A 25,922-nucleotide genomic window follows, 5' to 3' on the forward strand; every position below is an offset into this window, starting at 1 on the left:
TGGATCAGAGGACGGATCGGACGGGACGGGAACGAGTTGCCCATTTTAAAAAAAACTACATATTTCGAAAAATGTACATATCGGACCTGCCCTACCAACAGAGATTTGTCACAAAACGTCAGATTAACGTATTAGTGATGTGAAAATGACGTTTTGGGGTCCAAAAAGACGTCATAGTGATGCGAGTTTTGATCATTTTGACGTTTTGTGACCAATCTCTGTTGGTAGGGTGCCTCATTTCTTTTGAACCCCCTTTAAATCCCTGGAAAATATCCAGTCTGAGATTTCCGAAGTGCAAACTTATTTGGGGAAATGACTTACCGAAGTAGCCTCAGCCTCGAAAATGTATGAACTCTCCCAACCGCGGATAATCGGTTGAATGCCGCCTTCTCGCTGCCCAACTTAACCACACCATCATCGGTCCGCTTCGAAACAATCTTCCTGTTTCAAGTAAGTAAATAAACAATCACAAGTAACCCAAAACCAACGAACTCATCGCGAACCGGCGACCCCTCCCCACCTCTTGCCTGCAGCTGCCCGCGGACTGATTCCGCACTCGTGTCTAGCGGCGCGGCCGTGTTGTCCCATGAGGGCAAAGGATTCGCCGATTCGCCCAACCGTTTGACCGAACGACGTCCCGAACACGCGAAAACATGTTTCAAGAGAGTGGACACGCACATACTTGGAAAGGATGAGGTGTGGGGATCATTTTAGACAGTCCCCAAGACTGTCTGTACAAGAGGTTAGCGACGCGAGACTGTCTGAAGGAAGGAGGGAAACGTGACACCGGTGACAACCCCCCCCCCCTCCCTTTTTGTTTTCTGTGACAAGCATTGCGATGCACAGTTTATTAGCCAGACCAAGCCGGCGAACGGAAGAGTTTAGATTGATTCAAGTGAATTTCCTGGTGAGTGTAGGATGGGTCAAATAAAGGGGTTAGCCGGTTAGCCCGAACTGCGCCGATCGGTCGGTCGTGTGATGTAGAGAGAGAAACAGACCGAGCTCGGTGGGAGGCTTATGAAGTTCGGACATACCCGGACCTCGCTGAAGCTAGGTGCATAGATGTACGAGGTCGATCTAATATCGTGCGCCGAAGACGAGTACGGTAAAGAAAAAACGTTTTTTTTGCTTTCAATGAGGGTGTTTGAGGCGGTGAAGAGAAACTATCAATTACTTGTTTAAGAAACACAGTCTATTGCAAAACACTAAAAAAATTGGTCACTGAAAGTTTTGTACAAAATATTGATGGATAACAATAAAGGACCCAAGAACACAGAAATGTTACCAGTTAACAAAAATTCTCTCAAAACTATTTGGACCTGGCTTTGACGCTCACATAAAAATTAGTATTGCACAAATTGCTTCAGTACTTTTTTCTTTAAAAAATCAAAGCTGAGTAAATAAAATAATAACAGGTGCCTAAAATCTAAAACATTGCCAAAGCTAAATATCAGATTAGGATTGGCAAACACTTGTTTAAAAAAATCACACACTAAAAAATTTGATATTTCAGAGCCTAGAAAAGGACAGTAGTCGCTTTTCTGTAGGTTTGAAAAGTTGATTCGTTTATCAATTTTAATGATTAAAAATTGATATCTGAATAGCATGGTGGAAATTTAACATAAATCTCATCTCTATTGTCTATGCTTAGAGGGTACTTCAAAGAAGCATGCTAAACAGTTTTACAGTAAAACATTTCATATCACAGGTAATCCACCACATCTCTTAGAGACATACCTTATCTTACTAATAACTAAATGAACAAATGTCTGTTTAACAAACAATGCATGGTTCCAGGTGGAAAACCCTAATAAATTTGAGCAATCAAGCATTGCAGTAGGATAATACTATGCAACAGCATGCTATAGGGCCAATCAAATAATAAAACAGGCCAGTATATTTTATGAACAAAATAAGAGAAGTTTCAATAAAATGAATATCAAGTAAACTGCTAATAAACATCTGTCCAGTTCGTAGAGGTAATGATTAAGGGTGATGCAAGCTTGGCTTATATGCACTCATAACTGGACAGATTATTTGACGATTACCCCCTACCCCCCTTTGACATTTATGTGTGCTCCTAGTTTTTCAACAATTTAAATTGGTTTCCACAACTTAAATTGTAGAGAAATAATACGGGTTAAAATTAATAACATACTTGTCAGGCACAATAATAAAACTTTGGTTCTGGCCTGGCACATATCACATTATAAAAACTAAAATATAGTAACCTATATGACATTCCAGGGTCAAGAGCGCATGGGCAAGTTCGAAGGCACATTGTCTATGAAGGTGGCAGGGAACTGGCCGCGTTTCCCATTACATTCACCATACAGCCAATCATTGTCTATCCTGGACAATAACTGAACTTGAGCACCTTCCTGTTCAAAAAAAAAAGAAAGAAAGAAAGAAAATACAGCCAATCATTGTCTATCCTGGACAATAACTGAACTTGAGCACCTTCCTGTTCAAAAAAATAAAAAATTAGAGAATAAGCTGAGCATCAATAAACCTAAATTTTTAAGTGCTAGCCGTTATCTACTACTGACCTGCAGATCCAAATCTTCCCAAGTTTCTGGTGTAAAGTTGTAGAGAGCAGTAGCAAATACTGCAGTTGTAGCAGAGAGTGGAACAACCACTTTCACAAAACTTGCAGGGAAAATACCCTCTCTATTCCATAGACGACCTCTAAACCACTCTCCCATCTCTTTCACTAGATAAATTGTATCACCTTCCTAGAAACAAAAAGCATAGGACAATAAGAAAAAAAAATTCTGATGCAGACATGTTTTAACAATTTAGTGAACAATTTGTAAATTAGCCATACCATAAAAGATAAATCATCTGGATGTGAACTCTCATAATCAAACAAGGCAATGCAATGTGGACCTTGCTTCGTGCTTTCTTTCAGATTCAAATTTCCCATGGCAGATGAAAATGTGTCTGATTTAAGTAGTTCTGATGGAGGTGCAGGTGGGGGAATTGAAGGCATGGGGGGAGATTCAGAACGGCCATCATCCAGCAAATTAGGCTGAAAGAAAATTAGAGGTTGTGAGTAAATTTACGGCACTTAATCTGTGGTGGAAATGATAGTATCATGAACTAGTTGTGAATTTATACACGAAACTAAGGTACTCACTAATGGAGATGCTGCTAACTTGGCACGACTCAGAGATGGAGAGCCATTAGGCTTCATTTTTGGTCGAATAATAGTTGGCTTAAAAGCCACAATTCCTGGAGTTGATGCGGTGGTAGATAATGATACTGCAGGAGTTGGAGTGGGGGATGCAGTGAATTTCCTGGGAGGAGAGAAAGGGTCTTGTGGAGCAGGGCCCCAGGGACTTTTTGAAGAGGCAGTAGATGTGCTAATAGGAGAAAATAGGTCACTTGGGGTGGAAGGGGATGAACCCCAAGGATCTCTATTAACTGGGCTTGGGGTTGCAGTGAATCCTCCAAAAAGGTCGGAATCATCCTCGAAGCCACTTTCAACCTAAAACAAAAATTAGTTGCAAGACTAAATAAACTTATATCACTGGGCACTGATCGTGAATAAGAATCATTAATAAGGTTACTGACTTGAGAGTGATGATGGCTGTGTGATGTGGTGCCATCACTGCCAAAACTGTCCACACTCAAACCATCACTAGAAGATCTAGTTGTAGGTGTGGGCGAACTAGGAGGAGAGCTTAGGTCTATTAAAGAAGCTGTAGCCACTGCAGTAGAAACTGTAGTTGGGGGGACAGTCACATTTTGGTTGCTAAAGCCTACAGAGCCTTGAGAGTGGAGTGATTCACCTTTCTGTCCGCGACGAGAGAAAAGGTTTGTTAACAGCTCAGTGGGACGTGATGCCTGTTGAGTATAAAATATTTGATAGAATAGGCAATCAAAGTAATCCACAATAAATTCTGACCTAAATTATAGCAACATGTATTACCTGCTTTGCATTTGATTTAGAACTATGTTTACCACCAGACTTTCCTCCTGGTTTAATTAAAGCAATTTTTGGTGGAGGGGGTCTGGGTGGTGGAACCTTTTTCTGAGTTTGACTATCCGGCCATGCTGATAGCTGAGGAGGTCCTTTTTTCGAAAATGAGTCACTAAAGGAGTCATCAAAACTATGGAAAGGGAAGAAATAAAATAAACAAGTGTCAGGCATTACAAAATGAGCACTAAAAAAAAGAACTAAGAACTTGATATTACCTCTCCCAACTTTCCATTAATGTGAATGATGGTTTTGCAATGGAGGGACCAGCTGGATGACCAGGAGGTGGAGCTGGGGCAGGGCGGACTGGTAGTTTTAGATCTACATAGAGAGAAAAAAAATATTCATAAAGTGAACAAGTTGTTGACATGGCTGCAAACAGAATTGGATGTGGCAGAAAACGTTCTTAAAAAGCAGATGGGTATATAAAGAGGATTAACACTTCATTTCTGGTTTCTTCCGATACTTCCTCCTAGCTAAAACCCAGGCTAACCATATTTAAAAGGAGTTGAAATGTATACGATCAAATGGTTGTATGGATTGGATGGCGGTATAGCTGTGGGTAAACCAGAGTGTCAAACCATACAAACTTTGAGTAAACAAAGGGAGCTGACAGGAAGTGAGAGTGGATCAGTACATTAAATGTACGTTTCTTGTACAATAAACATCAAATGAAATAAAAGTCAGGCGTCGTAACAACTACGACGAAACTGGGTGTACAAGATTAACTTTAGTAATGACAATTTACATTTGTGTTTCAAAGTACACCCTCATTCGTGAGAGGTTATACTTCGATCTACATTCGCACTAAACTGTAAAACCAACCACATTACGAACAGAATACACCTCATCTGTTTGAAGGTGAGCCGAGCCAAATTACTCGGAGAAAACGAGCGGAAAATTTTGATATTCTTCTCCAAAACCATAAAATTCGAACAGCACGTACCTGAAGGATATTTACTCCTACTGGTCATTTTTACACAGTAGTCATCAACATCAGCACAAATGCTGCCACTAGTGCAGGTGCGATAAGCAGGTGTATGGGACGCGGATGGCAAACGGCCGCAGACCGAACCCAAATAACGACTTCACACGCAGTGTATAATAGCTCCACAACGTACCCGATGGGGTACCGCCTACCAGGCGTGAAGTGTTCAGGGACCCGCCAGGCTCCCTTATCGCCCAGAGAGCTCAGCCAAAGCCAGCTGTCGTTGGAGTTGGTAACCCGCGTCCGTTGTGTTGTGCAACAGCAACCGCTGCAACACGCCCAAATGTCAACCAGCTGCTCCTCTAACGGTCGGTGTGGGACAGAGAGGGGTGATGTCTGCTGCTACAGCTGCTACAGCTGCCTGTTGCGGTAGTGGCTGCCACCGGACCTAGGGTGAGTAAACCCTAATACCTTTATTGGCAGCAGTGGTTTCAGTTTCGCCAACGTGTAGATCTAAAAAGAAAAAAGAGCCATTTTACCAAACCGAGAAAGAAAATGGTTTCCAATTTCTTTTTTCAACCTTGGTCACTTAAAGCTTGTTGCTTCTTTGGTTGAGCGCAATTTTCCGCATAGAGTCCATGATAATCTGTTCAAGTTTAAATGTTTGCGTGGACTTGCCTCCCTCCTCCCCTCCCACTCCCCCGTGGTTGCTACGAGGTGTTCCTCTTCCCTTCGCACCTCTAGAATCGAGGGCATTTTCATCGTCAAGACACGCGCTGGTTTCATGGATGGCAGTGGGTTAGAGTCTAGGACCTTGAGACAGGTGTGTGGGCACCCAGTTTGTTTATTTATTTACATTTCTTGTCCTTTGTCTGTCAGAGTAAAATTTACGGTCTCTTTGTTAGGTCACACTTTGTTACTTTCATCTTAACTGTTATATTTGGTGCTCTATTATTCTTTCAGTACCCAACGTTAACTTCATTATCAATTGTCAGCGAGAGCACTTGCTCGGATTTTTACTTCACAACATTCCCTGTTCGCTTATTACCGACTGAATTATATTTGCCGTTATTGTACTGTTATTGTTTTAAAGTGCCTTGAGACATGTCTTATCCAGTGAGTAGATCCCTCATTTTGACAAGCCAGAACCCTAACCTCTTACGCTTACAATAATAGATTTTTCTATCACAACTAAACGCTTTTCAAGTCTCTTATCTTTTTCCTTGATTTCTATTTAATTTGACATTATTGATTCATAACTTGTGCTCTGAGAAAATGTTATGATATTAATCCTACTACTATACTGTACGTGTCAGTTCACTTCTCTGACTCCGTCTCTTATACTTTATTTTTTCTATCTTAATACTATTATTAATATTTTTTATGTGTTTTTAATCATTTATTTCTCATTTTCTTAATTTTAAGTCTTTAGGAGGTGTGAACGGCACTCAAATGAGTTATGGAGGAGACCAGCAGGGCGGCTACGGTGGCCAACAACCTGGAAACTATCCTGGAGGCCAGCCAGGTGGTTATGGTGGAAACTATTTTGGTGGCCAACAGCCAGGAAATTATCCACCTCAAAACCCGGGTGCAGGAGTGCAAGGCGGTCTCAGTCCAGAGGTTCAGCAATGGTTCAACGCTGTAGATAGAGATCGATCTGGAAAAATTACCGCGAAAGAACTTCAAGCAGCCTTAGTAAATGGCCAGGGAAAAAACTTTTCTGATCAAGCCTGTAATTTGATGATTGGTAAGTGAAGTATCTTTAGCTTTCAATCTAGATGTAATACATAGTTTTAAATTTTGAAGGCCTGACTTTGTTATTGCAGGCATGTTTGATAAGGACAAGTCAGGTATGAATGTTACATAATTTTCAAAAATCAATACATCTATACAGTCACTTATCTTTCCAAAAATACTATTATGACAGTTGTACATACACAATTTTATCAAAAGTCCTGGCATATAACTTTTATTTTGCATTAGCTTTGTATCTATGTTAACAGTTTCTCATTCACATGTCACCCAATGGCACCTGTGCTTTTACACACAACCATGTTGGTTACCAATCTGTTAACTATATCGATTGTATTTCTTTTTTTCATATTAGGAATGTTTGACAGAGACAAAACTGGAACAATTGACATTAATGAGTTCCAACAACTTTATAACTACATAAACCAGTGGCTTGGCACATTCCGCAGTTACGATCATGACCAATCAGGACATATTGAGGAAACAGAGTTAGCTCAAGGTATGGTTAACATTACTTGCTTATTTGCCCATTAGTGTATATTAATGTGCCTCAACTATTCAACCTGCTTTATCTATCCCAAGCTTTCCAGCAGATGGGGTTCCGTTTCACTCCTGAATTCATCAAATTTCTGATAACTAAGAGTGACACTGAGAACCATACCAAGATTTCAGTGGACCAATTCATTGTCCTATGTGTGCAGGTTCAAAGATTCACAGGTGAGTGCAGTGAGATTTTAGTAATGAACTACTTCTATGTATGTCCTACTGTAAGTAAGCTACTTTAATATCTTAAGAAATTACGATCATAGACAACAAACATAACAGGTAAGGTTCAAAGAGCTTATCTCTAAAATTGTATTGATTCAAGGAGATAGGTACTCTAATTTCAAACCAAATAAATGTGCAGGATCCAATGTAGAAAAGGTTATATTAAACACTGCGGACCTTTAAACAATCGTTAGGGCAAAATTTGCCGTGTTTTTTTTTGTTTATTTTTGTTTGTGTGTGTACCAGAGACCAAAATTGTGTATGTGCCAAATACTTATCTCTCAAAAACAAAACAGCTGAATATTCATAAGGTGATTATAAAAAAAGAAAAATTCTTGGTCAAGCGGAAGTATAATTGTTGTGAAGGGAAAGTCTTATGGATATTTGAGGTATGGTTAGCACATTACAGTTTTAGCATACATCTAGTGGAAAAGCGCAGCCAGCAGAATGGCTTTTATAAAAGTAAAACCTATCTAATCTGTTTTGTGGGGGTAGTCAGAAGATTAAATCCCTGAAGTAGCCAAAGTTAACACCGCTGCAATGATAATTCAAGTAAGTTAACATCTCAACCTAGACTTTTTATCATTTAAATATTGCATTTCAACCAAATACTATAATAACCTTTAAGAACATTATAAAAGTGGAAACTTTTCTGAAGTTATTCTTGTTTAAACTTTTATTTAGACCGACACGGCATGCATTGCTTGCAACTTGCTACACCATGAAGCTTCTGGTTGCGCCATTCCTGAATTCTAGTTTTCATTTCTAAAAGTTTCAAGCTTAAAGTTCTGGTAACATATTAGCGTCTTCGTATATGTGTGCGTGTGTGTGTGTGTAAACAAATAAAAAAATCTAGTCTTGAATGTTATCCATCTCAAACTTCATAATCTTTAGTAAGTGTTCTCGTTTTCAGAATGGTCATTTTTTTTGTTGTTGTTGTTGTTGTTGTTTTGAACAGGAATTACTTAGTACAGGAATGGCTGTGGTCAGGGGTGTTAAATCTATCTATCTATCTTATCTTTGTTATAACTTTTACACCAATGTACTTAAACACTACCTGGGTATAAGATTTATTTAGCTTTGCTTATAACTCAGAAATCAATACCTCTATTTCAATTACCTATTGTCTTATGCTCCTGTTGTTTTGTTTTTTTCTAGACGATGGTCTAGACTGCCAGACTATTGGCCCCCCATATGATAAAGCAAAGAGAAAACGGAAACTAAAGGATGGAGATGACACATACTTGCAAAATGGATTGGAGATGCCAGACAATGTTCAAAATGATCAAAGTGTTAGTGTTTCTTCTAAACCACCTTATATATCCAGTAATAGTACTGCCTCAATCTAAATCTACCTCTTTGTTTTTATGTGTACCTCAGCAGGAATCAGATACTAGTCATAGTAATTATAATAATAACAACAAATTTAGGAATGAGAATGAAAAACTGAGGGAAGATATGAATCAGCTAGTGAATGATAATGTTCAGCTCCTGAAAGAAAACAAGCAATTGCAAGACGAAAATTGTGTCCTTGAGAGGCAAGTTAAATTCTTGCAGGAAGAAAATGAACGTCTTATCAAGGAACACAGAGATGCCCTGGGTTTGTGTTGTTTTTCTACTTGCTCTCAGAAGCCTAACCTAAAGCATAAACTCTTAACCAATGCATTCTCCAAACCACCGTTTCTCACATTACTTTTTTTTTCCAGAGCTGTCTTCATGGCTTTCATCTGCCAAAGAAATTGTAGAAACTTTGAAAAAAAGACCTCTTCTCTTTACTAAACCAGCCAAAAAGTTACCGCCCGTAATCCGTCCAGCTGACATTCAAACTCGCCTTATCAGACCGGCAGTTTCTCTCATTAACACAGCAAGAAATTTCTTAGAGCCTCGAAGTGCTCAGTGGAACGATTGTGATATACCTCATTCAAATGGAACTTATGTGTCCACCCACATAAAGATGGAAAGGCCAGAAGATGAACATCTACCAGAAGGACAGGAATCACCATATCATACTCCTCTTTTAAATTTTGACCAAGTAGAATTTCACTCCTCAGGGAAGGACGACTGTGATATACAACGTAGTGCTTTACAAGATGTGACTGTTACTGAACCAATAGAAGATGAAGTAGACAGAATAGGGAGGGAGCAACTCCTATTCCCTGATCCTGTAGAAGGGGTAAGTAAGAATCATATTCCATATCTAGACTTTGGTAAAACAAATGATTAGTTTTTATTTTCTTGTATTATTTTGTTTAGGTATGTGAATTGTGTCCTGGCTCTAGGATATACGTAGCTCTCTCAGCCATGGACAACATCCTGAGCAAAAAGAGCCATAGTTCTGTCGCCCGTAGTTGTTTGGAAGCCATCTTCAAAATGCCATATTTGCTGTCATGTTCGGTTCAAGGAAATGTTGCTAAAGGGCCATATGGTAAACCTGATGTACAAAGACCGTCACTTTATAGACCTGCGGTTGAATGTATCCTGAGTGAGTGCTAATTTATCTATCTAGGTTTATCTTCAATTTCTATTCTTTTTGGCCTATTTTCAAGTCCAATTCTGTGTTTTGTTTCCAGAGTATGCAAGGTTTCATGCGGAACAAAATTCATGGAAGGTTGAAGAAAATACTACTATTAAGAAACAGATGAATACACGTCTTTCGGAACTAAGAAATATTGCTAAGTACAAAGCTCAAGCTGCAAGTGCAGATGTTGGGGACCCTGACAGCCAACACAAGGGTTACTCAAGATACAAAAATATAGTGGCAGCCCTATCTGCTCTTCCAATTGTTGCACAACCATCAGCTTCAGATGTAACTTCTGAGTCTAATTCAAGAAATGATGTGAAAAATTGTACTTCCAGAAAAGAGTTGTCGGAATTTGCTTAACCATCTCTTGTCCATATCCACATGTATTTTGACTATGTTTACGAACTTGTTGATTGAGGTGCAATTTAGTTTTGTTTTAACTGTTTAACGGATTCTTCTTTAAGTCAGTTCATAGAAATATTAGTTTGGTGTTCTGTGGTCTGTAGTACTGAAAGACAACGTGGTCTACCATTACCTGTACAGAGGGTAATTAAAATTCTGAGCAGCATTTAAGGCTGTATTGCCTTAAAAGAAATAACAGAGAACATACCAACTGTTTGACCCTGGTTTATACCACTAAAGTAGCATTTATTCCTGAACACTAAAACATTTTTGAAACTACAGCAGGCAGAAATAACCTGTATAAGATAAATCTGTTGTTTGTTATCTGTTTTATCTCTTAAGATGATACAGCCAATTGTAACTCAGTCTTAAGCATTTCTCTAATTTTTAAACATGAGTCTGCAATAGCTTTCTTATTTGACTTAACTTTCTTTACTTTTGAGATGCGTTTTATTTTAATGTTCAGGGGGGACATCTTCTTGGGTCAGTCCTTATCAAGTTTTCCCAGCACTCTCATATCATATCCTTACAACTGTGTGCAAATCCCAAATCGAATTTTTCTAGAAATGTGTGCCTTACCAACTTAATTAAAATTTAAAAAGGCAATGTGATTTTCTGAAGCATGTACCAAATCATTTCATGTATTATATTCCCGACGTCTTAGTTACCTACTATTTTTCTAAGAGAATGCAGTTTCATTCTGGTCATTTAAAACAGTAAACATTATCTTGTTTACGTATTAATTCATCTTTGATTTTCTTCCATGAATTTCTTAATGGGTCCTACGGTATTTGAGTCAAACTATATAGTACATAAATAGTTTGTTTCACCAAAGTTGACTGATATCTAGTTTCAATATGTTGTTTTTTTATATGCCATGTTCTTTATAGCACATTGTGATATTGTTACATGTAAATACCTATACAAGATATTTATTTGAAAAATTATCTATTTTCTATGTACTTTGCAAAGACTTGTTATTGTTGCTGTCGCGCCTTTGCGAAGTATTCCAATGTGTTGTTTGTTAGTCATGCTCCTTTGTGGTTATTGTTTAGTGTTAAGACTGCTATGAAATTTCCCTCCTCCCCAATCCATTAACAAAATTGAAGTATCAATAGCTGTTTCTGAAAATGTATTTTTCTCTCTTGAAACTTTGGTGAGAGCCATCAGCCTCTTATTAGAACTGATAGAGGCTCTTCCAATAAAATTTGTTGTTTTCTTTATCTTTAACCCATTTTACCCAGTGAAACAAAATAATTTTTTTTTTACAATGTCTTCCGTGTGTCTAAATGTAAAGCCAATTTTAACTGGTCAAAATAAATATCTGATTGTTTTCTTTCTGTAGTATTTGTACCCATTCCACTGCAGTTATTGGATCTTGCACATACTAACAAAGTTCTTGCCTCAAATTTACTATTGTTGTATTGGTTGTTTTACATAGGTGAAAGGTAATTTGAAATGGTTTGATCTAATGCTTGAGTTCTGTCAATGTTGTATCTTGAAAAAAATAGATTACATTCTAGAGCGTATTCTTCAGAAGATAAATTCTTATTTAAATTTGTTGTGTGTGTTGCAGAGGCTTTTCGCGTCCGGGACAAGGATCAAACCGGAAACATTACAATTGGATTTGAAGATTTCCTCACTGTTGCTCTTGGGTGTTCAATTTAGGAACACTTAAGTGTCTCACCTCTGAAATTTTCCACTTTTCAGAAAAATACTCAGTTCAGTGTCTTGCAGCACAACTGTTCAAAAGTATCATATACATGACTGTAACCTATCAATTAATTGAATAGAGCTCATAATAAAACAACCATTTTAACATACCATGAATATTCATTTTTATTTCATATGTACACAAAAAGAAAATATTATTTTAAAAGAAAGTCTTTGATCAATTCATAAGGAGTTTGAAACAGTTAAAAGTGAGTCTGTTACTTTTGAATTTGAAGTCTGATTTGGAACAAATGTGTAGTGAAACCAGTAATTTTCTAAGTCCCCTTCCTCCATTTTTCAGCTGATGTGAATTCAGTCATGGGTTTCCCTCCAATTCCACATGTTCCAATGCCTACTCGACCAGATACAGACTCAGGAGAGGCAAATATACTTTTCTTCACAATACCACCCTTCTTCTGCAAGGAAAACAGTTTATTATTGTCCAACATTTTCCGTGAGTTTCACAACTTAAAAATAATATGGAAAAATCTTGATACCTTTGTTGCAAATGCAAGCCACTTGTTCTTTTCTGTTTCTCTGTCTTCCTCTAATTGTTTAAATCGTTGCAGCTTCTTTTGTTTTTTCTTCTTCTGATATTCTCTCTGTTTTGACATTGCATGTTTCCTATGATACAAAATAAATTGCTTTATTACTGAGAGTACAAAAAAGGACATTTAATTCTTAACTGTAAAGCACCCAGGGTCTTACTTATTTTTGGGATCAGAATCAGCAGCGCTAGACACTTCACGCAGTAGATTTATGTTACAAACATCTGCATTTTGATAAGCATCAAATATAACTGACACATCTTCTCCATTTGTTATTTCTTCAATTGTAGCCTCATAATATCTGTAAAGAAAACAAAATACTTCAAACACAGTTAAAATGTCAAATCTAGGAAATTTAAAAATAGAAGAATGTAAGAAATCAACCTAGGGAAGAAGCGAAGTCAAAACATCTTCCTGATATCACTAAGATATAGTAGTTTACAGCACTCCTTTGATATAAAATCACTTCACTACCTTCTAACATAGTTACCATCAGAAACTATGGAGATACTCACTGTCCATCCTCACTCCAAACTGCAAGGCATTTGTCCCCAGCTTTCCATTCTTTGGCGGTTAATACAGGCAAATCTGGTTCTTCTGTATCCTGTGGTTTGGATACCTTAACTTCCTTTTCTGAACTAGAACCTGTATTAAGTAGATATCACAAAAATTAATAAGGAGAAATATACTAAGAGTGCGGCGTCAATGTTAACCACTCACCAGCTGATTCAAGAAGTTGGGTTTTAATCAAATCACTCGTTAAATCTATAACTTCTTCGAGATCAGTTTTTAATTTGATGAGCTCTTCATTTGAAGGGTCTGTGAGAAGTGCAGCCTCAACCTAGGGAAATATCACAAAAACAGGTTAGGGGTGGCTCAAGGCAAAGTAAACATTAACAATGTGGGAGGGTCTACAGAAATGTTTGCTTGTCTGGGGCAAAAGGCAAACACCTTCTAACACTGTAGGCATTGAAATGTTCTTGTAAATGGAAGGAAATCATTATGCATCCTGAATAATCTGAAACTTACCTGCTGCAATTGAAGTTGATAGTTCTGAAGATTGCTTTGGAGATCTTCAGCCATATCTGTCGATTAAAAGGCTAGCGTCCTGATTTGAAATCTAAGGTTGATTTGGCTCAGACAAGGTGCTTTTCCTTAAACCATCACTCCATCTGAAGCCCCAAGAAGTTGTTGACAGACAGGCTCTCGAAACGAAGAAATGGAATGGACTGATGTGTTTTTATTCGTTCTTAGGTTGGCTTGGCTTTGGTGATGGGTGATGTTACCCTTTTCGACACAGTGCATTTTAAATCTTTCCCATACATTTGTATTTGCATGTACAATATTTGGACATCCAAGAACAATTTATTCTCGAAGACAATCTTAATAATTCATTGATGGAAAGTAGTCAGCTGTCAAATTTGGGTTGGTACGCTTGCGTATGGATAGCTACAGCGATTGTTTTGAGCAGAATTGTTTCAAAAATTCGGTGTTTAGGACAACAAATGTTATGGTTTTATCGTTAACTTAAGAACGACTAGGCCCAATTCAGCCATGGTTATTCAACGCTTACCGTCAGCTGTTGTTTCGTCCCTTCGCACGGATGTGACAGTAACTACAACAGCTCAATGTGTGATTGAATTGGTACGTAATTAAGGTTGGAATTGCATGGGAGCACATCTTTTCTTATTTTTTACTCTTTCATTGTTAACAAATTATCATTAAATTAAGCAAGTAATATTTCCAAGGCTCACTTCCTTATTCTTCTGCAGTTCTTTCAAAATTTTCATTTATTGTGTTTCCAGGTTCTAAATGCCATTGATGCAGGTTCGACATCCATAGCTGTAAGAATAGATCTAAAAAACTTCAGAATTCAGGTAATTGACAATGGCTGTGGCCTAAATTTTTCCGACATCAATCTTGTTGGAACCAGGTTAGTTTCTAAATATTTTCAGATTAATTTTAAATGTTAAATCTCTTGTCTTCTGTAGTCCTAATCACCAAAAGAAAAGTTTACGGTATTTAGCAAAATTTCTTCTTTGTCAGGTACATGACAAGTAAATGCCACTCAATGCGTGATCTTCAGGGCAATCTTAAGTTTTATGGTTTTCGAGGAGAAGCAATGTCAAGTATAAAAGATGTCTGCGGTACTTTGACAATTGTTTCACGTTGCAAAAATACTGAAGACACTTACTGTAAAGTATTTAGTGAAGGAGTTGCCCTAAAAGCTGGAAAATCTCGCCATCATAGAGCATCTTGGGGGTCTACCATCACTGTTGGTGACTTTTTGTACAACCGGCCTGTCAGGAGAGCACGAATCAAACCCGCGCTGGATTTGGAGGAAGTGAAATCAAGTTTGGAGGCTGTGGCATTAATAAACCCTCATGTAAGTACAACCAAAACAGAATTTTTTGAAGCAATTGCTGCTTTTGATTGTCATATGCTTTTGTATATAATTTTTATTGCAGGTGTCTTTTTCATTACGAAATGATGTCAATAATGATCTGATGATGCAAACTCAGAGAGTGAGTGAAATCCCATCAGTGTTTAGTACCTTGTATGGGAATAGCATAGCTAAATCTCTTGTTCCAGTCAAAGAAAGTATGGGTCCATTTTGCATAGAAGGATACATATCAAATGAAGCTCACCTTTTAAAAAATTTGCAGTTTATATATGTAAACAAAAGATTACTTCTCAAAACCAAAATTCACAAACTTGTGAATTCTATTATGTCAAGAAGTGCAATTTTAAAATCAAACAATGTTTCTCATGCTCCAATTTCGAAAGAAATCAATCATAATGTTTTTCTGGCTTTCTCACCACCCAAACGAGACAAACATGCCATATTTGTGCTTAATATAATATGCCCTCTTTCAGAGTATGACATAACCCTTGACCCTAAAAAGACACTTGTTGAATTTTGTAACTGGGACTGTTTGCTAAGTTGTTTTGAAAGACTTCTAAGAAAGTTCATTGAAAGTCAGCTTGGTCCTTCTGAGACTGAAGAAGAAGGATTTGACTGTTGGCCCCCCAGGAAAGTGGAAACTGTTATTGATGAAATAAATCAGCTTGCAAGAGAACAAGCTCTGGGTGGACAAAATGTCCAAGCGAATAAAGGGTCAATAAGTACAAGAGACCTTCCAAGAGCTATTCATAGTTTGCCTGCAAATAGACACCGTGTTAATTTATCTGAAAAGTCCCCAACTGAATGTTTTTTTTCAACTGCCAGCTCTGAACTTTTTTCCAGTAGTTTAGAGTCTCAAGAAAAAGGAAGAGGAGGCAATTCAGGAAGATTTTATAATTCAGCTCTCACTGAACAACCGTGTCCACCTCTTTCAAATAAAGAAGCGTATCAAGAAAAAAGTGCACCAACATTAAGAAATTATGAGGGATGTTTCACAGAAACTCCATCTATTGCAAGTGCCCCCCCAAATCCCAAAACTTTAGAAGGCCAATCAAATTTCTTGTTTAAAAAACCTGTAATTTCATCAGTTACAAAAACTAAACCTGTGAAAGGATTTCTCTCTGAGATTGTTCGATTTGAGGAAGGTTTTAGAAAAAGTGCAGAGTGGCCACTTGAAAAGAAACCTCCTTGGAAATCATCGCCCTCTAGCCCTATCAATGCTCTTGCTAGCATTAAAGAAATAAGAAGGAAGAAACTTTTAAGCAATTTGAACAAGTTTTCATTTAATACTTCTTCAAAGAAACCTTTGCTGTATAAACACCCATGTGGTGCGGACCAAGTGGGAAAAGATTTTGCGGAAAAGGGAAGGGAAAACATGTATGTCAGAGTACCACAAGGTCAAATTGTTGGTAAAGGCCTGAGCCAACAAGAGAGAAACAAAATTGATTCTCAACCAAAGGTGCAAAATACTTCCAACCCCTTGATGTTAGTAACACAATGTGCACCTTCTCCTTCCATATACTCAGATGACATGCAGTCTATTGTTGCTACTATGGCTAGCAGTGATGTTTCTGAGTCAAAGAGTGAGGCAAGTTGTCCAATACTAACTGACTCAGCCAATGCAAATCTTGCTCCAATGGAAAATTTGGATAGTATTGTTTCCAATGATGCTAATAAGTTAAAGGTTACTGAAAACAATCAACTGCAATCTTTCCGAGGAAATTTTGATCAGAGTTTACCATCACCCACTGATTTGTACCAAAGAAATTTAGACACCTCATGTTCATCTGGTGTAGAAACCATAACAAATGATCATGTTGAAGGATGTTTCCAACAAATTTTGTCTGTAGAGGACATGCTATTAACTGGTTATGATAGCATCCAACAGCTTGATTCACCTCTGGAAGCCAACAGTAATCGTTTTAATTCTGACAGTTTATCTGCTTTTGCAAAGACAAATGAAAAACTCATGGAATCACCTGAAATAAGTTTGTCTTTTGGTGAATCCAATCACAGAAATTCTGACAACATTTTTATTGATCACAGGAAACCAGATGAAAAGGGAAATATGTTAAAATCACTCTTTGATGTTTTCCCACCAGAAAATAGAAAACAGCTCTCAAAAACATGTAAAATTAGTAGTTCAGATGTCATAGATGTTGATGGGTGTGGAATTCAAAACAACAGCATGAGATGCAAAACAGCAAAAATCTTAAAATTAGTTGATTATGATAGCTCACCCCCTTCATCTCAAGAAAGCTTTGCAAGTGATAAAGATTTATTGAGAAATAATTCTATGAGTCCAATGTCTTCTGAGAAACGTAAGTCAGAAGACAGTCAGGGTCAGAACACCAAACGATTTTGTGACTCATTTGAAAGTCCTGCTGAGGATGGAAATATATCCAGTCATGTAACACACCCAGGATTCAAAGTGTCCTCACCTGCAAAATGTGACTTTCATCTGGCCACATCCTCAGAGGCAGAGTCTGCACATTGTAGTGATAGGGTAAAACAGCAAGTGACATTAGACATTCTCCCGGGATTCAGAATGTCCTCACCTGCAAAATGTGACTTTCATCTGGCTACATCCTCAGAGGCAGAGTCTGCAAGTTATAGTGTTAGGGAAAAACAGAAAATGACATCAGAGATTCCTTCTACTACATTTGAAACTTTTACTACTTCCAATGGCAACTTTTTTGACACTCCTCAGCATGAATGTCAAAGTGAGCAGGCCTTGCCAAATTCAGTCTCAGACTCCCAAAGCTCTGACTCGCTAATTGTAGACAAAAGTGAGCAAATGTCATCAATTTCAGTTGTAAATCATCATAAAGACTGTGTAAGAAATCTAAAACCTTGTGTCAGTTTCATGTGTGTTATTTCATATTTTAATCTTTCTTTGCATCCTTTAGGAAAATCGTGCAGGATTTGAAGATACCACTAAAACTGTTTGGCTTGAAAGAAAAGATCACAGTGGTAAACCATTTTTCATTCACAAGGATAGTGGTATGACCACTTACCTTAAGCCAAATAATGATGAAAGTGTCCAATTTAAGTTCAGCAATCGGTAAGGTACCACACTTGGTATTAATTTTACAATACTAGCTTGTGAGTTTCTTGTTAGTTTATGGTTACATTTTTCTAGGTTTTCATTTCTTCCCAAAGGCATGTCACCCATATTAAATGACAAACTTACTGATGAGCCTAGCACAAGTCCAAGCATTACTCTATTTCATAAGGAAGAAGATTTATCATTCATAAAGTGGGACAAAAAACAGAATAGTATGAGTATTCCTTTTTTGTAAGGAAGTATCATTTATCTATCTAGTATTGTTTGATATATTTATTTTCACATTTTACAGATCAGACTGATTTTTGGCCTCTTGTTGATCAGCTTCTCTCTGAGGCTGATGAGTTCTCTTCAAATCTTGCTGCTGAAAGCCAAGTAAAAAATGCAAGTGTACAAGAGCTATCAAAATCTGATATAAAGATCTATAATGTAGCTTTTCCATATACCTTTACTAAAGACATCTTCCATAAACTGAGGGTGGGTAGCATTTTCTCCTTATATTTTTCATGACCACAAAGCAAAATCAATTCGAATTTTACTTCCTTTTCTTTAGGTGCTTGGCCAGTTAGATAATAAATTCATTGTCACAATAGCAGCACATAATTTGAACAGAGAAGTTATTGTACTGTTTGATCAGCATGCAGTCCATGAACGCATTCGTGTGGAAAATCTGACGGAAGGCAAGTTTAGGTTGTCTGTTCGTGAATCAATTAGACACTTTCCAATTTCTCAGTAAATATTTTCATTATTATTTGTTTTTAAAAGCATATAAACAGCATGATGGATCAGCCACCTGGAGATCATCCTCTGTCGAACCATCTCTACCTTTACCTTTGAGTATGATTGAAGTAAGAATTCTAGAAAGCTATAAGAAGAAAATGGAACAGCTTGGATTTTGCTTCACTGTCTCTGATTCTAGCTCCATAGAGGTGCAAAGAGTGCCTACATGTCTCCTACTAAGAGAAAATAGAGAGGTAACTCATCAAAAAAATAAATGTATTTCTATTAACGGTTTTCTGTCTTAATTCTTTGATCTTCACTGAGATCTTTTACACAGGTGACTGGCAGAGGAGTTTCTGTACTGCGGCAACATCTTGAAAGTCTCATCCGAGAACAAGTTGATTCACTCCTAAACACAAGAGGTGTTGGAACAGACCATCCAAAAATTATTCAGAATGTGATAAGTTCTGAGGCTTGTCGAGGTACATAGATATTATATTAGCAATTGTGATAAATTATGATTATATAGCTAGAACACAAACTAAACCACCAATTATTCACAAATCAATTTGGCTTTGTATTTTAGTAACTCTAACAATGATAAATCTTTTGAAAAATTGCCATAAGCTAACATGTCCAAAGAGTTTTTAGCTTCATTAGAGTGATTTTCATAGGAGAAACCATTGTTTAGTTGCTTCCTCATGATGCATCAAAACTAATTCCATCTATCCTTGCCAGGGGCTGTTAAGTTTGGTCACTCTCTGACTATAGCAGACTGTCAAGCTTTCCTTCATAATCTATCAACATGTAAACTTCCTTTCCAATGTGCTCACGGTCGGCCTGCTCTTGTGCCCATTGCAGACCTTTCTATGCTGAAAGAAAAGCTACCGGTGAGTAAAAAAAAATGATCACAAAATTCCTTATGCTCTAGGTACAAAGCATAGAATAAGAGAAATTCACTTTCATCAATTTTTTGTTGCTCTTTTTGCAGCGTGCTAAACCAAATCTCAAAAAGCTCCTGGAAATGCGACAAATACAACACCTCCCTCATGTTAAATTCTGAAATTGTGTACTATTTGTTTCCTACAAAGTAATTTGAATTGTTTTATTTTAAGTTTTTAAACAAATGTTGTTTATGAGCCAGAGCTCTGGGACAATCAAGGTTGTGAAAATAGTATTATTTTAGTCTAATCCCATTTTTCTTACCAAATTGATAATTTCAGTTGTAAATGAATAGCAACCATGAATTTAGGATAAATAGATATCAATTTATTTTATCTGTGATATAATATATTAATGTATATCCAATATATATTTACAAAGTCAATTTACATGTCACTGTACATCATATCTAACTTGTCTTACTGAAGCCTGTTCTGCAATTTGTCTCAACTACAGGCATTCATGCACATCCACCCAGGATTTACATGTGTTGCATTTTACATAACAGCACCAGTAGTACTTGCACTGGCACCGCTCCACGTTCTCGACGGCCACCGTCCTGTACCCGCGCCCGCAGCACATGTTGTCGCAGCCGTCGAAGCCGGTCGAGCTGGCGTTGCAGGCCCTGCCGTGGGTGCCGTGGCTGCCGGTGCGCGGGTCGGGCAGGCAGTAGTCGGGGCTCTTGGCGAGGAAGATGAGGTCGTCCTGCGAGTAGGTCCGCACGGCGGGCGCAGGCGCGGGCGCCTGGGCAGGCACCAGGCGACGCCCCACGCCGGCGGGGACGGTGCGCCGGGACACCACCTCGACGGCGGCGGCGAAACGGCGTTGAAGACGAAGGCCGATGTCGGCCAAGCGCGGCAGCGCGCGCCAGCAGGTCTTGATGTTGCACGACCCCGACACGCCGTGACACTTGCACTGCGTCACCTCGCTCGACTCCACGGCCTGCAACAGCGATCGGGTCGGGTCTGGTTACGGCATGCACGGAGGGAAGGACCGACCCCTCCCCGCTGCTCGCCGTCCGCATTGGGTGAGTTGTATCCAATTTCCTAGCATACATACCGCGGGCGAGCGGGTTGCCTACTCGTTCGGGCAGTACCGTGTGTCAGGGCCACGACACAACGGTATGCTGGGTTGCCTACTCGCTCTACGCGAAAGGCCCCATGGCCCCAAGGGTATGCAAACCCGCAGCACTGTTGTGTCGAAGCCCTGATACACGGTACAATGCGAATGCGGACGGCGCGAATCGGTCGTGTGTGTGACACCTGTTACCTGCCATAGGCGGTGTCTGGCCAATCGCTCTCCGACCTGGTCCTGTTCCTGTGTAGCTACACGAGATAATCCCGGATGTTCTGCGAGAGGCGCGACGTAGGAAAATGCCTTACTCGCTTGCCTCCGAAACTAGAGCGTCTTGAACTGAGCCGCTTCAGTGTCACGCCTTGATGTCGCTTCCCTTCCCCGTAGAGCGCCCCTTGCGATGCTCAGCAGCTGAATAAATCTGAATCGGCTGGAGTTGAAGCAACTTGAGGCAAACGCCACGCGTCGCCACGCTCCCATAGAACAGAACTTGGAGTGTTTAGCGCGCTGACTTACCCTGCGCCCCGCGCGGTTGTTGTGGAGGTTGACGAGGGCGAGGTGCGCCCTCGCTCTGCCAAGGCGGCGGCGGCGCCCGCCCGCGCTGCCCCTGTCCAGGTGGCCTTGCTCCTCGGCACGCTCCTGCTCGCCGTCGCCGTCGACGCTCTTGCGGCGCTTGCTGGAGGTGACGGCGGGGGTGGGCGGCAGCGCCCAGTGCCGCCGCCGCTCGCCGCCGCCGTGATGCTGGCGCCGCCGCTGCTGCGTCGTCTTGCCGCCGCGGCGCTCGGCTGCGTCGGCGAACTGCCTGGCCAGGGCGGCGCCGTAGCGGACATTGTCGCCGCAGCCGCCCCACTTGAAGTTGCCGTTGGGCGGGTCCCGGGGCGGACCCGCGCACGAGCAGTGCGGCAGCGCGCCCTGGGCGCACGCCCGCGCCAGCGAGTAGGTCACGGCCGCGGAGCTCAGCGCGTACACGTAGGCCTGCTCGCGGGTGCCTGCAGCAGGAATCACGATGTAAAGCAAGCGCCGAATGGGAATGGGTCCGGGAGGGTGGGCTGCCGCAGTCGCACTCACCCGTGTAGAGGTCGGGGCTGAGCGCGGGGGCGTTCTCGAGCGACGAGCAGTTCCAGCGGCGGTCGGCGAACAGCTGCCTGCAGGTGGTGACGGTGAGCTGCGCGGCGCGCGCCAGCTGCGGCATGGCGTCCAGGGCGCCGCGGCAGAGCGCGGCCTGGCGCGCGGACAGACCCCAGCGGCCGCGCACCGCGCAGGACGAGCCGCTCCAGCCGCTGAGCGGGGCGTGCCTCAGCACCCTGCGGAGCGAGAGGAACAAGGGTGAGCATCCTGCAATCCCCACAGCTTTTACAAAATTGAAGGAGGAAATTTTGTGTGGGGGGAAGGGGTTAAGAGATGCGGGTGCGGAGGGTAATCTTGTCTTCTAGACGATCTACTTGCTGGGTCCAAGAGACTGGACCATCACCAGACACATCTAATTGTATCAAAGAAACTCCATCGGTTGTAGCTTGCCTCATGCCTCATCCCTGCGCCCTCAAGGTGTCGCCATGATAGTAGGCGCCACGGCCCTCTGCGTGGCCTGCGGACCCAGGGAGTGCATGCAGACCCGCAACACGGAGGCGTAGAAAAGCTTGGTACCCACGCTTGGAAGCGGGGCAAAATATGACAAATTTCTTGTACCGAAGAATGTCCCCTAATTCGTCATTTCGAATGCCGTTCGCCGTCGCTGGAATGGATTCGCATTATCGATGAGAGAACGTCCTGACAACTTACATGACGTGGATGAGTTATGTGCGCGTGGCGCGACGGGCCGGCGACGTCCCCGCAGCCGATCTGGGTTCGAGTACCAGCTCCCGGTTGTTATTTTTCAAACTTCTTTGTTTCGGAACGACGAGAGCGGCATGAGTCTCTCATGGGCATTCCTCCGTCCCGCCCGTCCTGTCCAACTCGCGACCGTCAGGGCCCCGGCGCCGCCCCCTCCCCTCCTCTCCCTCACCGATGGGCAGTTTTTCTCTTCACTTCCTCGAAGTAGATAATGCATGTCCCCCCGCTGACATGAATCACCTGCTAACTGGATTCCGAATACTTTTTTTGCACGCGCTTTTCAAAGCAAAGGACATATAACCTGATGGACACGCGGGGGATTGGGCCGGCTGGGCGGGGTGATGACCCACGGGATGACGACGGGCGAGAGCGCCAGAAGCGCCATCCGCCTCCTCCAGCCTTGGGTTCGGTCGCCTGCACGCCAGTACGAAGCTCGAAGAAATCCGTTGACAGATAGGGGTGGGTCACACTTATTAGCGCTCAACTACAAGTCATATTCCTGTTTGTATTTGTCGCCCATTTTGTCAAAGTTGATCAAAAATACCCGCGCACTTTCGTAGTCATACCGTACCGCATGCACGAGTGTGGGGGGTTTGCCTAACCTCGCTGCCCACACGGCTCCTCATGGCCCCGTGCGAGTAGGCAACCCACCTGCACTCGTGCATGCGGTACAGTATAACTACGAAAGTGTGCGGCGGCGTAAGTCAGCCACCCTGCTGGTATATTTTAGATGCGTTGAGTCCGTGTAGGGTTTCCCTGTTCTCAAAAAGCCAACCGCGTTAAAGCCGTCTGGCTGTTTTTCCTGATTTTGTTTTTTCTCCTCCCCGTGGTTTTTCAGACGCGTCGCCGGCAGCCTCATAGGTGGTGGGTCCGCCCGTGCCCGCCCATTACCTTATTATTACCATTATGAATTCCTCACGCCTCACTGCAGCGGGCCCAAAGGCGCCCAAAGGTGTGAAACGAACACGTTATCTCTCGAAACCGATCGAAAATGCTTGTGGACGCTATTTAGGCGATTACGATCAGCGTCATAAGAAAAGGCCAAACATTTAAAAGAGCCTGACAATTCATAAAACATGTAACTCTTTCTTCCACGGGACTTAATCCAGAACCCGTGATGATTTCCAAGTTCCGGTTTGCATGTGGCAGAAAATACTCTACTTTATGGCAAGTATGCGAGGAACAATCTTTGATATCAAAGCTTAGCTATATTTTTGCGTTTTGCGCACTAAGACCGAAGACTCTGGGATGGTTTTTAGGTTTGATTTTGGCTTGTCGCCGTGACGGCTCTGTTAAGTTTTTTTTTTTTCTTCCGTCTGGAGCTGCCCCGTCTTTCGCCCTTAGGTCTCGCCCGCACTCTGGCGCCAGACAGTTTCGACCCGAAAATATTTAAGTCTGAAGGGCTGTAACGTAAAGACCATGCAATCATGGCAATTTTGCGTTAATCGGGCAGGTGGGAGGTGTCGGAGGGAAGCACCGTTCTGGTGCGTGCGGTGAGGTGAGCTCGAAGCGGCTCGGGCAATTCAACGGCCGCATAGCGTTCTTTGCTAAAGTACGTTTCTCATGACCGTCGTCTCTCTTTCCCCGCCCCGATGCAAAACGAGCATACGCGCGGCGCAAAAAAAAAAGAAGAGGAAACAACGTCACACAAAACACACCAAACTCCCTGGCCATTCCCCGGCGCGGAATTTGAATAAGGAACCATTTTAAACCCCGTGTGCGCGAGAAGGTGGAGGAAGCTACTCGGGAGAATCAGGATGTAAATACAACTCGTTCCGACACCTCGGCTGGTCATACACGGCGGGCGTGAGAACCTCTTTTCTGCTGCTGAGACAACGAAATTCATGACGGTAGAAAACTTGGAGTAAAAGCTTGGGTAAAATAAAATGATTGTGATGGAAGCAGAAGCGCTTGCTGCCCTGGCTGGTAATTTCTGGCGTTTGCCATTATTACCCGTCTGCGCGACGACTCCATTTGGTCACGCGTGATTCGGGTGAGTGTCGGGTCGGGCAGCACCTCTGGGCAGCACCTCTGGGCAGCACTGCTCGGGGCGGAGTGCCGCGATCATCATAACGCGTTAATAATCCTCCTCTCTGGTGTTTCTCAGAAGTCGGGGGAAGGGAAGGAGCGCGCGCTCATTTCCAGCTTTACCGCTCTGGCCGTGCTGCTGCTGGACGCGGGAACATATCGCCGGTCTGCGCGTCTCGGGCGGGGGTGATCCTCAAAACACTTCCATGTATAACGTTTCACTCAAACGGGCGGCGCAGGCAAAGGAGGCGACCGCGTCGCGCATCGCCCGCGTTTTGTTAATGATTACTTAAATCAGTTTTCTGGCGTAAATTCCTTCCTACTATCCTTCCCGTTGCCGGCGCACATGTGCTGCTCGCAGACGTCCCCGCGGCACGCAGCACGGCCGGCGCGTTGACGCCCTCCTCTCCCTTCTGCACACACGGGAAGGGTGCTAATGAATAGCTCTCCAAGTGGCCCATGAGCAAAGTGTGCGCGGGAGCACAGCGCAGCGCGCTTGGCGGCGCTTGGCTTGGCGGCGCGCGTTGTATTGGGAGAGGCTGCGGGCTGCGACGTGAAGTGAACGAGTCGGAACTCCCGCGGCCTGGTCGGGTGCACAGTACGTACGTTCTGCGATGCATAGCCATTGCCCTTCTTCCCATACCGGTCAACTGAAAACCGCCTCTTCCTTGTTGGTCCCATAAACTGCTACTATGCGGTTGTTCGATTGCTGTTATTTCACTGTCTTGTGACCTCACCGGGCGCAGCTGCCAAATAATTACAGGCTCTGAATGGTATACATATACAATCCCCAGCGATTCGAAGACGAAAACAGCAATGAATCACGCGCCATGCATCTTGAATCTTGTGAATTACATTTATAAAAGCGAACATGAATTTATTCTCAAATAATATTTTATTTAAACCAAATACCTATTCATTATATTAATAACGAAGAAACGGTCGTGAATGATTAGGCGCACATTTTTTATTTTTTTTATTATTCCTTCTCAATAATCCGTTTGACTAGTCCGTATAATCACCATCCATCCACCTGTAGCCTGTAGCCGCGCGCGGAACAGGCATGTAGGCGTGAAGACGGCAATATAGGATGCGTAAGTTCCAGTCGCTTTACGTCTCTCTCCGGCTGGGACCCCTGCCAAAGATCCTCTCCCATCTTTCTCTCTCTCTCTCTCCCTCCCGCGCCACCGCCCCCTGAATTACTGCACAGCTTCATCAGCTGATTACTCTTGATTTATTATTG

General features: G+C 41.8%; 5 protein-coding genes across 12 annotated transcripts in view; 2 read left to right on the plus strand and 3 right to left on the minus strand.

Moving 5' to 3' along the window:
- Positions 1-1,170: 1,170 nt before the first annotated feature.
- Positions 1,171-5,264, minus strand: LOC113214060 (SH3 domain-containing protein 19). 3 transcript variants are annotated; one of them, XM_026433318.2, is made up of 8 exons: positions 5,123-5,264; positions 4,201-4,303; positions 3,935-4,115; positions 3,577-3,849; positions 3,140-3,490; positions 2,828-3,031; positions 2,550-2,735; positions 1,171-2,381 (listed from the first exon to the last, which is right to left on the minus strand). In XM_026433318.2, exons 2-8 carry the CDS (start codon positions 4,215-4,217, stop codon positions 2,250-2,252), a joined length of 1,344 nt encoding a protein of 447 aa, XP_026289103.1. In that variant the 5' UTR covers positions 4,218-4,303; positions 5,123-5,264; the 3' UTR covers positions 1,171-2,249. The 3 variants fall into 3 exon arrangements, with proteins under 3 accessions (XP_026289103.1, XP_026289102.1, XP_026289101.1); XM_026433317.2 differs by having other exon boundaries at positions 5,104-5,251; XM_026433316.2 differs by lacking the exon at positions 5,123-5,264 and adding an exon at positions 4,929-5,097.
- On the plus strand, positions 5,221-11,689 carry LOC113216439 (uncharacterized). Of its 5 annotated transcripts, XM_052268002.1 has the most exons (11): positions 5,598-5,733; positions 5,874-6,026; positions 6,336-6,657; positions 6,737-6,760; positions 7,018-7,161; positions 7,245-7,379; positions 8,589-8,722; positions 8,811-9,030; positions 9,137-9,603; positions 9,684-9,912; positions 10,001-11,689. In XM_052268002.1, the coding sequence occupies exons 2-11, from the start codon at positions 6,015-6,017 to the stop codon at positions 10,309-10,311; spliced, it is 1,998 nt and encodes a 665-aa protein (XP_052123962.1). In that variant the 5' UTR covers positions 5,598-5,733; positions 5,874-6,014; the 3' UTR covers positions 10,312-11,689. The 5 variants fall into 5 exon arrangements, with proteins under 5 accessions (XP_052123963.1, XP_052123958.1, XP_052123960.1 ...); XM_052268003.1 differs by lacking the exons at positions 5,598-5,733; positions 5,874-6,026 and adding an exon at positions 5,221-5,363; XM_052267998.1 differs by lacking the exon at positions 5,874-6,026 and having other exon boundaries at positions 5,581-5,733.
- Positions 11,690-12,166: 477 nt separating this feature from the next.
- On the minus strand, positions 12,167-13,835 carry LOC113214050 (survival of motor neuron-related-splicing factor 30). The gene is made up of 6 exons (XM_026433304.2): positions 13,644-13,835; positions 13,335-13,455; positions 13,130-13,259; positions 12,775-12,915; positions 12,564-12,690; positions 12,167-12,482 (listed from the first exon to the last, which is right to left on the minus strand). Exons 1-6 carry the CDS (start codon positions 13,695-13,697, stop codon positions 12,342-12,344), a joined length of 714 nt encoding a protein of 237 aa, XP_026289089.1. The 5' UTR covers positions 13,698-13,835; the 3' UTR covers positions 12,167-12,341.
- Positions 13,836-14,033: 198 nt separating this feature from the next.
- On the plus strand, positions 14,034-20,136 carry LOC113214047 (DNA mismatch repair protein Mlh3-like). 2 transcript variants are annotated; one of them, XM_026433299.2, is made up of 12 exons: positions 14,034-14,258; positions 14,420-14,547; positions 14,661-15,000; positions 15,083-17,854; positions 17,928-18,082; positions 18,161-18,297; positions 18,378-18,562; positions 18,639-18,765; positions 18,851-19,059; positions 19,143-19,287; positions 19,544-19,695; positions 19,797-20,136. In XM_026433299.2, the coding sequence occupies exons 1-12, from the start codon at positions 14,169-14,171 to the stop codon at positions 19,866-19,868; spliced, it is 4,512 nt and encodes a 1,503-aa protein (XP_026289084.2). In that variant the 5' UTR covers positions 14,034-14,168; the 3' UTR covers positions 19,869-20,136. The 2 variants fall into 2 exon arrangements, with proteins under 2 accessions (XP_026289084.2, XP_052123955.1); XM_052267995.1 differs by lacking the exon at positions 14,034-14,258 and having other exon boundaries at positions 14,420-14,491.
- The window catches only part of LOC113214061 (protein Wnt-11-like), a 10,054-nt gene continuing 4,184 nt past the window's right edge, over positions 20,053-25,922 (minus strand). Inside the window, exons 2-4 of the mRNA XM_052268005.1 lie at positions 21,890-22,125; positions 21,338-21,810; positions 20,053-20,689 (exon numbers count right to left, since the gene is read on the minus strand). Of these exons, the coding sequence (XP_052123965.1) occupies positions 20,198-20,689; positions 21,338-21,810; positions 21,890-22,125 (1,201 nt within the window). The 3' untranslated portion in view covers positions 20,053-20,197. The remainder of the gene's footprint in view (positions 20,690-21,337; positions 21,811-21,889; positions 22,126-25,922) is intronic.

The sequence above is a fragment of the Frankliniella occidentalis genome, unplaced genomic scaffold (assembly GCF_000697945.3).
Source record: "Frankliniella occidentalis isolate FOCC.00 unplaced genomic scaffold, Focc_3.1 Scaffold62, whole genome shotgun sequence".
NCBI classification, from domain to species: Eukaryota; Metazoa; Arthropoda; class Insecta; order Thysanoptera; family Thripidae; genus Frankliniella; species Frankliniella occidentalis.

Excerpts from the sequence above, each read along its gene's own strand:
- LOC113214047 (XM_026433299.2), top strand. The coding sequence starts at position 14,169 with ATGGTTATTCAACGCTTACCGTCAGCTGTTGTTTCGTCCCTTCGCACG. Across the intron at positions 14,259-14,419 it reads CTCAATGTGTGATTGAATTG|GTTCTAAATGCCATTGATGC; the intron begins GTACGTAATTAA and ends TTGTGTTTCCAG. Across the intron at positions 15,001-15,082 it reads TGGCATTAATAAACCCTCAT|GTGTCTTTTTCATTACGAAA; the intron begins GTAAGTACAACC and ends TTTTTATTGCAG.
- LOC113214060 (XM_026433316.2), bottom strand. The coding sequence starts at position 4,956 with ATGACCAGTAGGAGTAAATATCCTTCAG. Across the intron at positions 4,116-4,200 it reads TTAATGGAAAGTTGGGAGAG|TTTTGATGACTCCTTTAGTG; the intron begins GTAATATCAAGT and ends CCCTTTCCATAG. Across the intron at positions 3,032-3,139 it reads AGTTAGCAGCATCTCCATTA|CCTAATTTGCTGGATGATGG; the intron begins GTGAGTACCTTA and ends ATTTTCTTTCAG.
- LOC113216439 (XM_052267998.1), top strand. The coding sequence starts at position 5,695 with ATGGATGGCAGTGGGTTAGAGTCTAGGACCTTGAGACAG. Across the intron at positions 6,658-6,736 it reads AGCCTGTAATTTGATGATTG|GCATGTTTGATAAGGACAAG; the intron begins GTAAGTGAAGTA and ends TTGTTATTGCAG. Across the intron at positions 7,162-7,244 it reads GGAAACAGAGTTAGCTCAAG|CTTTCCAGCAGATGGGGTTC; the intron begins GTATGGTTAACA and ends ATCTATCCCAAG.
- LOC113214050 (XM_026433304.2), bottom strand. The coding sequence starts at position 13,697 with ATGGCTGAAGATCTCCAAAGCAATCTTCAGAACTATCAACTTCAATTG. Across the intron at positions 13,260-13,334 it reads CCAACTTCTTGAATCAGCTG|GTTCTAGTTCAGAAAAGGAA; the intron begins GTGAGTGGTTAA and ends TACTTAATACAG. Across the intron at positions 12,483-12,563 it reads GGCTTGCATTTGCAACAAAG|AAGAAGGGTGGTATTGTGAA; the intron begins GTATCAAGATTT and ends TTTTCCTTGCAG.